A 14,219-nucleotide genomic window follows, 5' to 3' on the forward strand; every position below is an offset into this window, starting at 1 on the left:
AGTTGTTTCTGCTCAGACTATTTTTGTGGTATTCAGTTGTTCTTAAAAAAGTCTAAGCACTATTTCTTTGGGACTGGGAGGCATTGTGAATCCTGGGCAAAGACACAGCAAAACATAGACGTTTCTGCTCACGATTAGCTGCAGTTGTTGTAATCTAATTCTTTGCTCATTCAATTTGGAACTGTTTAAAAACAGGACAATGTCCTTCTAATGCAAATAATCAGCTCAATGAAGAGAATAAAATCAAGATTAGAATCAAAATAAGGGGTATTTGGCCCTGGAGTACCGGAGGAGACCTGCCTCTGGAAAAGCTGGGTGTTTCGAGAGCCCTTATTTTAAAAAAAATATATTCTTTATTTGTTTATAATCACAGTATAAAAACTAAGGTTTAAAAATGATGATTGTTGTTTAAATGAAAAGCAAATCTTATTTTTGACATTGCGAATTAAAAGGGGGCAACCCTAAGCCTACTTAAACCCCTTTAAAAGTAAGCTGTGGCACTCCTCGGCCATAAGGAAGACCTGCATCTGAGTCAAGAGGTCAAATTAACCCATTTCACTATGGACAGCTGGAGCAGGAAAAAAAACCATTCGACGGAAAGCATTGATGCGACGTGTTACTGAAAACAATGCAGTTGTTTTTTTCTTGGTTTTGTGTTTTTCTTTTGGTCTATAAGTTGTGGCAGCTGTCAGAAATATAAGGCTGGTTGTTATGGTGACGTCTCAATGCAGGCAGAGACGCAGCGACAGAAAAGAGGTGCGCTCTTCCAGGGCGAGGGGAGGCGTGGGTTAGGACAGCACCTCACTGCTGGAGATGGCCTTGAGCTGGGCCGCAGCAATAAGTCATGGGAGCAACAGGAAGAACTTAAATACACACCTCTAAGAGCAAAAGAGGAGCAGTCTGTCCTATTCATATGTGTGAAGAATTTCGTTCCCTTTATTTAACTCTTGTGGGAACTGAAGTACTGCAACCTGCCGATTCCTGAGAATATTACCTGTGAAGCAGCACCTATTTCTGCCATCTTTAGTTACTTATCCTCAGACGTATTTTGTTAATGAAGGAGAGTGATATTGAGAGAACCAGTGAGAGAAGCAGTGTATTGGGAATACATCGCCCCTGTGCTCTAGCTAATCCCCTCTTAAGCCACAAAGAATCGTTTAAAGTTGCTCGCCTGTTTTAAAATGTGCATTGGCAAATTACGTGCAAATTAGGACATTTGATTTCTTATCAAACCATGACCTCTGTTACAAGCCGGGGAGATATAATTCCATTAAAGCTTATCGCAAGAGAGAAGCACCCATCCCTGGCAGCTCAGCAAATAATAGAGATCACCCTGCCTCTTTTACACTCTCTCCCACATTGATCAAAGTCTGCTGTCTTGCCCACAGTTGGGGCTTCAACAATAGAATGCATTAGCCCGGGGACACTGAGGACCACGGACGGTGCCGATTTCCTGCTCTGTGTTAATGACCATTTCATGTCACTGCATTGTGTGCAGCTGCAAGTGGTAAGGATGTCATTGACGTACTGTATATCAGCTAGCGAGAACGACCGAGACTCACCCTTCTCATTTGTTCAATACTGACAAAGTCCACGACAAAAGAGAGCCAAGACGCTTGTGGGCAGGCAGCTATAAATGACCAATCTATAATTTGGGTGGCGAGAGCACTGCTGATAAGTTTCCTTTATAATGAACACCATCAATTCATCCGGCTCCCTCTGCACAATGAGGCTGGAAGTAATGGGAATTTGGACACTGCTCAGAAGGTTCATTTGTCATACGTAACAGACGCCATACATGTGCTGGTGACCTTCTGAAACCTTTGCAGTGGTGTAAGTGGTAGGAGCTTGATAAAGATCAAATGTAACAGTCAAATCGTGGTAAAAGCAGAGTAAAGTACAGTAAAGCACCATCACATTATGGTAAAAGCAAAGTAGTGGAGCAAAGTGAAGTTGTAGTTAAAGCAGTTAAAAGCGAGAAAGTAAAAATATCCATGCATGTAAAAAGCACAGAAAACTGCAAGACAAGACAAGACAGTATATTTACTGAGGGAGAATTTCACAAGGGCTTTTACAAGATTTTACTCTTCTTATCTTAGCTCTCAGGAACATTTTCTTCTGCCTTAACAGTAAGAATGCATGCTCATAAAAGCGAACAAAAATGAAACAAATGTTCAACTCAATTTGGTCTCTGTTCTGTGCCAGTTTGCTCTCTTTTGTTACGACTGTGGGAGCAGTTTGGCAGCTGCATGAATATGAAAATAACTGCGACCTTCCTTCCCCAGAAGTGAGCCCAGTGTGTCAGGGCGCCCTGCTGTGGCTGCTCGGCTGGGCTGTCACTGGTCCTGCTCAGAGGCTGACAGCCCCGAGTTCTCCTCCTGACGTGATGACAGTCCCACTGGACTTCATCGCGCAGGCTGCCCTGTTCTGGGAGAGAGCCTTCCAAACCCCTCCTTCTCCCCCCCGGACAGCGGGCATCAAAGGGGGCAGCAGCGCATGACCCCAGCTGCCAGATCCCTGGCAGCGAGAGTGTGTGACGGCTCCCAGCCTCAGAGCCGCACACCAGCTGCCTGCTCCTCCTCGCTCACGGCCAGGAGCTGCAGGAGCCCCAGAAACCCTGCACCTCGAAATGAGCCTGTTAATATTAACGAATGGCAATTTAGGCACAGCTCTGTGATACCATTAAACATTCATGAAGAAGGAAGAAGCTGTAAAAGATGAAGAAGAGGAGGATACGGCAAATTCCTGTCAGAGGCTAAACAAGCTTTGAAAAGAGTCAGGCCTGTCTGGTTCTTTTTTTACCGTTTTGGCCTTATCACAGGAAATGGCAGTCTGCCACACTATGACCTACACGATTACACTGTGAAAAGACAAGAACAGAAGAAGTCAACCTAATGTGAGCAGGATGAAGCCATTGCAGGCTAATAGGAATTCATTTATTATCAGATGAACAGGAACTCATTCCAGAGGGACACTCTGAAAGCTTTAGGGTAGTGCAGAAAGAAACCATCATATATGGAAAGCAATTTCTTTGCACTGTGCAAACTCTGCCTTAGACTTGCACATCAACCGCAATGAAGAAATAATGAATCAAAAGGATTTTTATCAATTATACATTTTCTGTCAGGGTTAAATCTCGGCTTCAGGCCACCTTAATAATCAGGAACGATAAACTCTCTCTGTCTGTTAAAATTGTCTTCCTTCTATCTGAAGCCTTCAGGCGGAGGGTGTGCAATTTGAAATTGCCTGGTGGGCAGACGTCCTGACTCCGTCTGGGCCCTGGGGTCTCGCCCTGCTGCAGCTCAGTCAGGCGAAATTGAAAGAGCAATAATTACAGAACGAGTGGCTGCAGTTTCCTCCCGCTACAGCGACAGGAAGGGGGCTCCTGGGGAACACAGCGAGCACCTTCCCTTGAACTGCGATGATGTCGTGCTCCCGGAAGAAGCGACAAGCGCATGGAGAGACGGCAAGCAGAGCAGCCCGCTCTGCAGAGTGACAGCAGGGCCCCCAATATTGCATTATTGGAATAAAGACCTTACTCAGGTGAGAACTCTCTCTTGTGGCTTCCTTGACAAATAGATTTCCATAACACAGGCTGCGGCTCCCAGGGATAAAGGGAGATGGAAGAGCTGTACCTGCTGGCACCCCCTACTGGGCGGGCATGCATTAACCTCTCCAGTCCTCGCACCTTTGGCACCTTCCAAGCCTTTCAAGTCCACCACAGCCAGGTGCATCTTCAAGATGGGACAGCGATGCACTTGCGGACGCTCATTTGAGCTCTGTGCAGCCACGGTGCTCAGCATCAAGCATTCAGTGCACGCTATGAGCCGGGCTGCTGCCTCCAGCCATCTGGCACAGCGCTGTGAACCCCTTCTCCTGCAGGTTGTAAGTCACTCGGGATACAAAGTCACATCCATCTGATGTCATGTTAATAGGCAGGGCCTGGGGCCCTACACTCCCAGCGCATGATATCTCCCACAGCAGGCAATAACAGTATTACCCCTGTCAGGTGGAATAGACAGCTAAAGAGCAATTTCTGATACCAGTCCCAACAGGGATTCAGTGCAACAAAATACCTTACATGCCTACTGTATAACGGCCAGCTCCCTCTGTAAAGTCCTGAACCTCAAACATTATTGTGAAATTACAGCACTACCCTGTCTTTAATGGATGCTTGGCACCATGGAATCAGAACATCAGTAAGGCCACAGATAAGTGAAGGACATTCAGCTTATTGACCTCATCTACTTCTCTTTCTCTACAGTCACATAGTCAGCATGTTGTACTGGGAACAGACCCTTAATCACACATATCCCCTTACACACCTCAGGTGCCCTTACCTGCATGCTTTGGGGAGTGGTGTGAGGAAACCAGAGCATGCAGAAAAACAATTCAAAAACAATTCAATTCTCTGAATAATTGAAACCTTAACAGACCTAATGATAAATGGATTTATTCTGAACTCTTTTAATTGTTTTCAGTTCCTAAACATGTAGTAGGTTAATTTTTAACTACGGAGATTTTTAACTTCACATCTCCAACCTTTGAGTAGGAAAGAAAGTTGCAAAGGTTCTAACTGAGTTCAGTAAAGGATTCATCCAAGTAAAGATGTCCATGAGGACTAGAGATGCACACTCTTACTTCACTGGACAAAGAAAACCTTTGTTAGCCTTAAGACAAACATTTTAGTAATCCAGACTAGATTTACATTTATGTGTGAGGTATTTGGAATGTACAGTATCCAGAATTTAATATAATCTACAGTAACTCCAGTTGCTAGCTGTCCCTTATACAGTAGCAATTATTGGTTCAACAAAGCATCTATCACCAAGTCAGCCAAAGGTCTGCACATTACAGATACAGGCTACCACTCTAATGGTATTCTAATGGAAAAACTATTCCATTAGAATACAGCAGCAAATCTCGTAAAGATATCAAAGTCAGAAATAAAAAGACTAAGAAACTGAGAAATTCCATGCTAAGCATATTAATGTCCTCAAATAAAAGCAATTGCCAATAATTCCCTGAATTCAGTGTGTAAGTTCATGGGAATTTCGATTCAGCAGGACTATTTCATCTGGGCTTGCTTACTGGGAATGTCCTGCTTGCTGAAGTAGTCCAGCCAAACTCTAACTGGCTCCCGTGTTTCCCTGATTCTGAGACCTTTGTTATTCTAGTCGACAATTTCACATTCTACATTGTTTTAGCAAGACCACAAGTTTCAGCTGACACCAGGGGGACACAAACAAAAGCATGCCCCGTTAAAGTGCAAGAAGGGAAAGAGGCCAAAGATTTTTTCAGGCTGTGTGTGGCTATAGACGTGACAGTACACGCAGAGCACCCTCATTAAACTCACAAAGCCTGTGTCGTTGGGTCCTTGCAAATGGTAGTGTCCCAGCCCTGCTCTCCCACTGGCGGTTCATCACTGATCAATAACCTCCATGAGCCTGCCAGAGTGACCTTTGATGGGTTTTGAAGTATCTGAATACCAGAGATAAGGTCGAAAATGAGGTCAAGCTTGTTTTTTTGTGGTTTCTTGAAGTCATAATGAAGCTCGGCTAAGAGAGGGCGTTGCATTTGGAAGTGTCTGCTGTCCACAATCTCAGCAAGCTAAAAGTTGTTAAAAAAAACCCAAGAAAGCATTATGGGGTGCTGTCCCACCCCGGATTCGAACCCACAACTGTCCATGTCCAGTCCCAGAGCAGTGACCACTAGACCACACTGCTGCCGCAGGCAACAAAAAACTGGTTTTATACATCTGGTCCAGGGTATGAAAGCCCCTTAACGCAGCACACCTGTTTGTTTGCCACATTTAATCCAATAATCTAAATCAAATCAAGATTAAAATACCGGATTTAATAGATTTCAGATGCCTTGGTTTACCGCAGGCAAGCCAATCTGATTTTGCACAACAGCAAACCAAACACAACTCACCAACCTCGCTCAGACACGTGCTCAGCGGTTGGAAGGAGAAGTGGAATTCCAGGCCAAACGCCTTAAAGGAGTATTTCACTTTCCCCGAATGTTCCCGTTATATCAGACCCTTTCCCACGTGCCAGGAATACAAGTGTCTTTTTCTGCTGCCGTAACTGTGTTTCTACATAATTCCCTGCACTCGCCAACTCCTTGTCACAGCTGGTAACAGCAAAATACAGAAGAGAAACCACATTAGCTGCACAAAATGCAAACTGTGAAACAAATACACATCCACGGGTTAATTATTACACTCAACATGCAATTGTTGTGTCAAAGCTGCAGCACTGCCTTCCCCAGGCTCCTATTGGCACTGTGCTGGCTATGCCCAAGGTGCTGACCCTGCACTTAAAAAGTGCTGCAAGACGGAGGCCTGTTGTGAATGATGGATGAAGGGCGTATCAAAGGAAATCAGAGAATCCCACATGTATAATGTTGTGGCAAGCTATGGGAGCGATATGGAAGCTCACTGAAATCCACACAGGAATCACTGTGTCATGGACTTGGCGTAGTGGGACAGGACCAGTGCTCCATTTCCCAGCACACACACAAGAGCAGGTAGCCCACAGGGCGAACTGTAAGATGCAACATGCGCCCTCCACACAACATTGACACCTCTGGCAATGAAGCCCGCAGAGCCTGGATTCCAGTGTGCTCCGAGGAAACCAGCTCTGATCAAGTGATCTGGGGTGGGGGTTTGAATGAGGTACTTAAAGGCTGGCAGAGGTCAGTGGTACAGGGACATCTGTTTGTGTACCTGAAAGGCTCCTCTAATACACCAACAGCACACACCCCTTTAAACTGCAATAAGACAGACTGGACATTCAGCTTCTCAGCCCATAACTTAAGGACTCTGAAGTGCCTTCTAAGTGCTCTTCCAACCTGTACAGTGCTGTGATCTTTTTTAAAGAGGTCATAGGGTAATAGGGGATAATGCATTTCTTGCAACACTTTCCCCAGTACAGCAAACAGAGCAGAAGAAAAGGGGAGAATAAGACATCTACGGCTCTGTGTGAGAAAGATATTACATGCCAGGAAGCTGTTCAATAAGGTCAGAGCAGCGGATTGTGCTGCTGAGCTCTGTGAATTGTGCTGTCTCTGCTCAGAGATTCTGATGGGCACTCACAGATTACACTCTCCCGGGCCAGGCTGCGATCTGCTCCTGATCAGGTTCAGTCCCTGTCGAAAGCCCATTATGTCAGCCCACTCTTCGTGTTCTCTCCTGGCTGAGAACATTGGGCCGTGACAGGTGGGGAAGATAACAAAGATAACGAAGAGAGGAAAGCCTCACACGGGCCTCCCTGGTGTGCAAACATTAAGCGGGAAAGGGAAAGCTACCTCTAACAAGATAAAGGCTTACGAGAAAAAAAAATTGAGTCAAGCAACTGAATTGTCAAAGCCTGGTACAAAAGGAGATCTGCTCGTTTCGCAGAATGTCGCCTCTGCTTTAAGCACATGACCTCAGACACCTCAGAGCCATATGAGCAAAGTCCTGGTTAGACAGCAGGAGAAGGGCAGCACTGATCTGTGGCAGCAATACACACACTGTACTTAACACATCATCTCTTTTACCTGCGTCTTTTCTCATTTTCAAATATTACTTTCGGTGCAGGTTTGACGCAGAGGTATCTATTTACATATCAGGGAGGTTTTCCTACAATGCAAATGTGCAGTTCACCACAAGCCAGCTCTCCGGGCTCTAGTGTAAGAATGTGGCTTCTGGAACCACACAAAATACGGCATAGAAACAGAGGTGGAAGATGAAATCACTTTATCACGCTCTGTCAAAATCTGTCACCGATCGCAAGAGTTCTCCATTATTGGATTTTCCATGCAGCACATTCTCAAAGGATGGTTTTGCAGCAGCAGCATTTCTGAAACCAGGCCATTTCAAGTGACAGGCTCCTTTCTGAAGGATGACGGACAAGTGCAGACATTTGCTGAACGCAAAACGAAAGGCAGCACTACTGTCCTGTCATGTTAGGGCAGAGGATGTCAAGACGACATTCTGAGCTGCACTGTCACAAAGCCAGCATCCACAGTATCACACTAGTTTGAAAAACGTGTTGTTACTCTAATTCAAATTTGTGTCAGATAAGGTCATTTTTCCACAATGTCTCATTTTTGTCTTTCCTTATCCTGCCCAACTGTAGTGCTATACACCATTATTTTTTCAATTCTAAATAAAAAAGCCTTTCAGTTAGCCCTGTAAATGTCTAACTCCCAGAGACTTTTTCCTATTTTAAATCTGAAAATGGCGATTGTTCATAAAGAAAATAAATTGAAAGGCCGGTGAAAAAGCCTTCAGTATAGACCAGCGAATATTATCACCCTGCAACTCAAGGCTGGTATCCCACTGAAGCTAAACACTAAAGGATCGCATCCCGCAGCCGGCAGAGGAATCCTACTCCGTTGGGCCCCTGAGGAAGGCCCTTAACCCCAACTGCTCCGCTATCTGACACAGCCCGCAATCAACTTGTCCACAGAGGGTGCAGTCAACCATGAACCACTTTCACGGGGCCTAAGGGTAGGATATCAGCTACTGTACATGGAGAGCTTGCACCTCTCTGGAGCCTCAGCTGGGGCTCTCTGGAGCTCTCTCCCCAGCTCGGCGTGTCAGATGAAATACGAGGGGCTTCGGCGCTGGCGGAGTTACTGTACAGGTCAGCCTCTAAGAAGTTGTTTCCTTTGACTTGTGATTATGAGTCACAGCTGTCTGAAGGAAAACAGCCCTTTGTCATCCCCTGGTTTCCCCTGTTTGATAGCTCTTGCAATTTCAATAACCGTTGTTTCACTGGGAGCACACTTACACTGCTGCAGAAGACAAAGTCAGGCTGGTGTACTAAGGGAAAAAAAAGTATGGTCTGCTTTTTAAAAAAAGGTCACACACATTTGTCAAAACATTATGCCAACACCTCACAACCTAAATAAGTAACAAGACCAAAAATAAATACCACCATTATTATTAACTCACTGAAATGAGCTTTTCTTTACAACAGTTTTCCTTTTTTTTTTACTTTCCATGGAAAACTATTGTATCTGTTCTATTTTGTAAGAATCTCCATGATGTTGTACACAGAAGGCGATATATACAGTGCCCTCCAAAATAGCAAAACCAAATGTATTCAAATGTTTCTAGTATGAAGCAATTTATATGTGTGATAGCGAGATGAATATGAATGATAAGTACAATATACTGTACCATACATTTTGGGTAAACACTGTGATCTCAAGTGACCACACGCACTGTGAAACAGTTCAACAGTACTGTTTATTTTAGAATATTAATTGCAATACATTTGCATGGCACTGTAGTATAAAAAAAGTTACCACGTCATTCTATACATCCAATAATCATACAATTTGGTTATGTGTGTATAATGAACATCTGTGCACACAACGAAGAGGGGATTTGTGAAGAAAGACTGGTCAGCAGGGTAAATGATTCCAATGGTCGCTGTTTTTAAAATTATGACTGCTCTGTGGTTATCATCAGCGTGCAGCTGTTCGGAGGACATGAAAAGCATTTTAATGCAAACAGAATTCCACTGTGCCCCTAATAGAAAGTCAAATCCAATTCAGATTTAATTCTTACCTTGATGGGAACAGATAAGATTAATCAGCAATGTTTTTCACCAGCCAGGCCTGCCAATGAGAAATCAATACCTGTCTACATCAGCGCACTGGGCCAGAGAACATGTGGCTGACAATGTTCTCTCTCCAGGAAATACTGCACACAGGCCGGTTACTCAGCCGTTACGAAGGGCTTTCCTCTCATGTTCATTGCCTGTTATTCCTTTCTCACTCACTCTGGGCTGGACTGCTGGTGTTTGTGACTGTGATGGGCTAAGGTTGCTGCTGGAAGAGGTGTTAGTGGGGCCAGCAGTCCATGTGGGTTCTAATGCCCCAGTATAGTGACGGGGACATTATACTGTAAACAGGTGCCGTCCTTCGGATGAGACGTAAAACCGAGGTCCTGACTCTCTGTGGTCATTAAAAATCCCAGGGTGTTTCTCGAAAAGAGAAGGGGTGTAACCCCGGCGTCCTGTCCAAGTTTCCCATTGGCCCTTACCAGTCATGGCCTCCTAACAATCCCCCTCTATGAACTGGCTTCATCACTCTGCTCTCCTCCCCACTGAGAGCTGATGTGTGGGGAGCGTTCTGGCGCACTATGGCTGCCGTCGCATCATCCAGGTGGGGCTGCACACTGGTGCTGATGGAGGGGATCCCCATTACCTGTAAAGTGCTTTGAGTGGAGTGTCCAGAAAAGCGCTACATAAGTGTAAGCAATTATTATTATTATTATTATTATTATTATTTACATGGACAACCTTGTATGTTTTTAGTCTGATTTTGAGTGGACGTACAGGGAGAGTGAGCTGACTGGCAGCACACAGCAAGCACCTTACCCAGAGTTTATAGCACTAGTCTATGAATCTCTAGGATCCTAGAGTGACCCACAAGGTCACAGGTGCACTGTTGAAAGAGGCACATGTGTTATCATACTGACAGCCCTTGAGAATTTTTAAGAATTCCATTTCAAGACACACTACTGCAGCACTTTTATTTAACTCTGCAGATTATTTTACTAATGACCAACAACTTTGTTAAAATGTTTCAAGACATTTTAAAAACACAACCTTCAATGCTCCACGCTCCCAATTTTAAAAATTACCGTCTGGACAAAGTTCCAAAGTACCAAAGTTACAGAAAATATTTTAACATGTCATGCATTCCAAGTTCCATTCCATTTTAAATTTTGAAAATGAGCCCCTTCACAGCATTACAAGGACTGTATACAGTATACAGTATCTATGTCACAGTTGAATCTTATGTTTTTGTACTGCACTGTATTGTATAGTATTGTTATTTATATTACACTGCTTGTATACATCTGTAAAATCCCACTGGATGGTTTTATGTACTCTGTATATACAGTATTATTGTTGTCTCATTGACACCAAAGGAAAATTTCTATTGTCTATGGACAAAGTAAAATCTGATTCTTCTGCTCCTCAAAGCACAATGGCATCACCAAAGTGATGCACTGTCTTTGCTTGGACCAACACTGCTGTCCTATACGCCAGTGGTTTCTAACTTTCCAAGTGCACAAGGGAACTGGTTGCTTTACCAGGTGTGAAATCAACAGTGACTACTGACCATTACTGATTATACAGTGCCAGTTTCAGGTTTCGGCCAGGATATTCTCTGGGCTTGTTAATCTAAGGTGGATGCAGAGTCTCAGTACACCAAGCTGTATTTATCCAGGACTGATGCAGCGCAGAATGGTAGCTGCTACAAGGTTATACTGATACAGTGCAACTGGGCGAGCAAGTCCTCTCAGAATCTAAAGTCTTACATTCTACATTTCAGGAGATTTGGGTATTTTTGTCTATGGTTCCATTTGCTAACTTACATTTGGGAAAATGTCTGTGCACAAACTGACTCATTACTTCATTCAGAAATAGTCAGAAAATGCAATGCAAAGAGCTCACTCTCAGACAGACAATGTACACAGATGTTCTAATGCAGAGCGGACACTGAACTGCACCAACACTGAGCCTTTCTTCTGTGGGAGTAGACACCGGCAGCTCAGCTGTAATGAGTATCGACTTTCCTCCAGCTCGCATCACTCTTCGTATCGTTCACAGCCCTCAGAGCAGATCTCCCTCTCTCCCTTCACAGACAACACACACTAATCATGTGCACGGTACCAGACTGAAAATCCTGAAGCAAACAAAACATCTAGGAAGCCACATGGAGATTAGTAAGCTTTACAGCCCATCGGTACTGAGACAAACATCTGCATTTTCACCCTTTACAGTCCTCAGACTAACAAGCCAATAACTCCTCAGGAAACACTGATGACGCAGTTGCATTAGAGCACGTCAGGGGGAATCTGGGTTCCTAGGAGACTAAAACACCAACACACACACACTGCACTGTCAATAACAATTTACTTCTTAGTACCCCACATAATAAAAGAACTGCTCTAAATCCAACACCATGCCATCACATCAGCTCTCAGAAACGGGGACCACAAGCAACAGAGCTCTCAAAAAGACACAGCGCTGCACCCGGGCCACTGCCCTGAACGACCTCCAGCTTCCCTCCTGCACCCCGCTACCAGAGAAGCTGATGATCTGGGAGATGGTGCTGAACCCCCATGTCCAGCCCTGTGCCAGGTATTTGACTTTCTGGAAGGTTGGCTTTTCACACGATTAAAGCAGAAGCCACATCCTGCTCATCCTGCTCATTTCCCTGGGCTGAAGTTCTTTTTTTTTTCTCTCCCTCCTTTTCCTTTCTCTCCCGAAGCACCGGCCACGCTGTCATTTCCGGTCCCAGTCTTTCATTTCCTCCGACCTTCTTTCATTTCCACTTATCACCGATTGCCATCTCCTCCGCCTCGGACCCCAGCTTCCCCCAGCCCCAGAGAAAATACAAACTACCGGCCGCAGCGCTCGCGCAGAACAGCGGCGTATGAGGTCTTCAACCTAGATTAAGGGATAGCTTCTGGATTATTTAGAAAACACAAAACCTGTCCACAAAGGCCAGCCACTGTAATTGCAGGCTGTTACAGCGCTCATATCTGTAATATCCCTCACCCTGGGCTGCAAATGGCTTTTATACATTTTTCATAACCTGTAATACAGAAAGAGAGCATTCGCAGAGAATCACTAACTTGTAGAAACCGAGCTCTGTCGTGCCGCTGGTTAATTGCACGTTGATGAAAGTAGAGTTATGAATATTTTCAGGCTGAGGGACTCGTTTTTCCAATTAGGGACTCCTAATTTAAATGCAAACATTCCGCTAAATATCACAGTTTAGAGTTTCGAAAAATCTTTTTGAAACGATCCGAAATAAATCTGTGGCAGAACCATTTATGAACACAAAACTGTCAGCTGCACACTAGTGTGGATTTTACACACATCGGAGAGAGAAGTTTTGTTTGCACTTGTTGGCTTCCTTAGCTGAACTAAGGACCGCCTAGGTGTCCCCAGAACCTGTGAAGAACAAGTCGGTCTACAGTGAACTGCCGCCATCCTGTTGAGGATTAAAATCCCGCAATCCCACAATCCCTGCTCCCAACCTGTGACGTGCAGCATGTCTCCATTGACTTCGATCTTCAGGAAGAGCCGCCCCCTCCTCTCCGTGTGGTCCATGCCGCAGAGGCTGGGTACATTCATCACACACTGCTTGTGAACGTTCATGTCACACGCTGGCAAGAGAGAAACAGAGGGCCTGGTAACTGAACGGCAAGAACGAATCATTCAGCTGGGATTCCTGCACTTAATCACACCTGGTCTAAAGCTGGTGCAACTCCTTGTGCTTCTCTTTTATCATACTCACAGGGCAGCCAACTGCATGGAATGCACATACTGTACTGTACAGTGAAAAGCACATTTTCTAGAGAATCTGTCCATTAAAGACTATTGCAGCAACATAACAGTGCTGTTACTGATCCGGGCTTTGGGCTTTTTACCAGGCCTGACAAAGCTGTGGAGATGAAGCAAGTCTTAGGAAAGAGTCACTTTCAGCACCTCTGTGTCAGAGAAGAGGGACGTGCACGAGGTTGCCCCTTTTTCATGCGATGAGCTGTGCAGGAGAAAAAACTGTAGAGGCTTCTCACAGAGGAATTAGGGCCCTGACGTGGAACAAAGGACCTCGTGCTGCAGGTAGACAGTGTTCTGGCAGCAAGAGCGCAGGGGTTTAATTACAGTTTTGGAATTCGGTGCCCTGTAAGTAATATTAATCCTCTTGGCAGGGGTTTCAGCTATAGACCCCAGGCAGGGAGAGTCAGATCTAACTCTCAGCTCCTCTCTGCTCCAGAGCCCAAGGTTGGCATCAGTGCCTTTGTCTTACAAATAGAAATAGCAATCCAATGTAATGAATATACAGATATTCCCACCACCTGAATTATGTTGGGCTTCATTACTTGCTCTCATGCAAAACACCCTTGGGCCAGTCCTTCGGTTTAGACGCTGCTACCAGACAATAACCTTCAAGCTCCTGAAAAATTATTAACAGCAAGCATGTCTATTTATCTGACCCAATACCAATTTCTCTCCGTGTGTCATGTTCACCTGAGTGAAACATGCTAATCGTCTTTGAAAAAGTCTATTTCCACTGTGAATAATGATCCCGTTAAAGGGATTGTGGGAGAAGAAAGAGGAATGAGAAACCAGTAACAATCACGGCCATGCAGGTTGGAGCAGATCCTCTCTCCGCTGTTAACCAGCACTAAC

The 14,219-nt window shown here is 44.8% G+C and overlaps 1 protein-coding gene across 2 annotated transcripts in view; it reads right to left on the minus strand.

The window, feature by feature from the left end:
• The window catches only part of prkcab (protein kinase C, alpha, b), a 188,537-nt gene that overhangs the window by 64,324 nt on the left and 109,994 nt on the right, over positions 1–14,219 (minus strand). For both annotated transcript variants that reach the window (XM_069194637.1, XM_069194636.1), the window contains exon 5: positions 13,064–13,192. In XM_069194637.1, the coding sequence (XP_069050738.1) occupies positions 13,064–13,192 (129 nt within the window). The remainder of the gene's footprint in view (positions 1–13,063; positions 13,193–14,219) is intronic.

The sequence above is a fragment of the Lepisosteus oculatus genome, chromosome 9, assembly GCF_040954835.1.
Source record: "Lepisosteus oculatus isolate fLepOcu1 chromosome 9, fLepOcu1.hap2, whole genome shotgun sequence".
In the NCBI taxonomy this organism is placed as follows: Eukaryota; Metazoa; Chordata; class Actinopteri; order Semionotiformes; family Lepisosteidae; genus Lepisosteus; species Lepisosteus oculatus.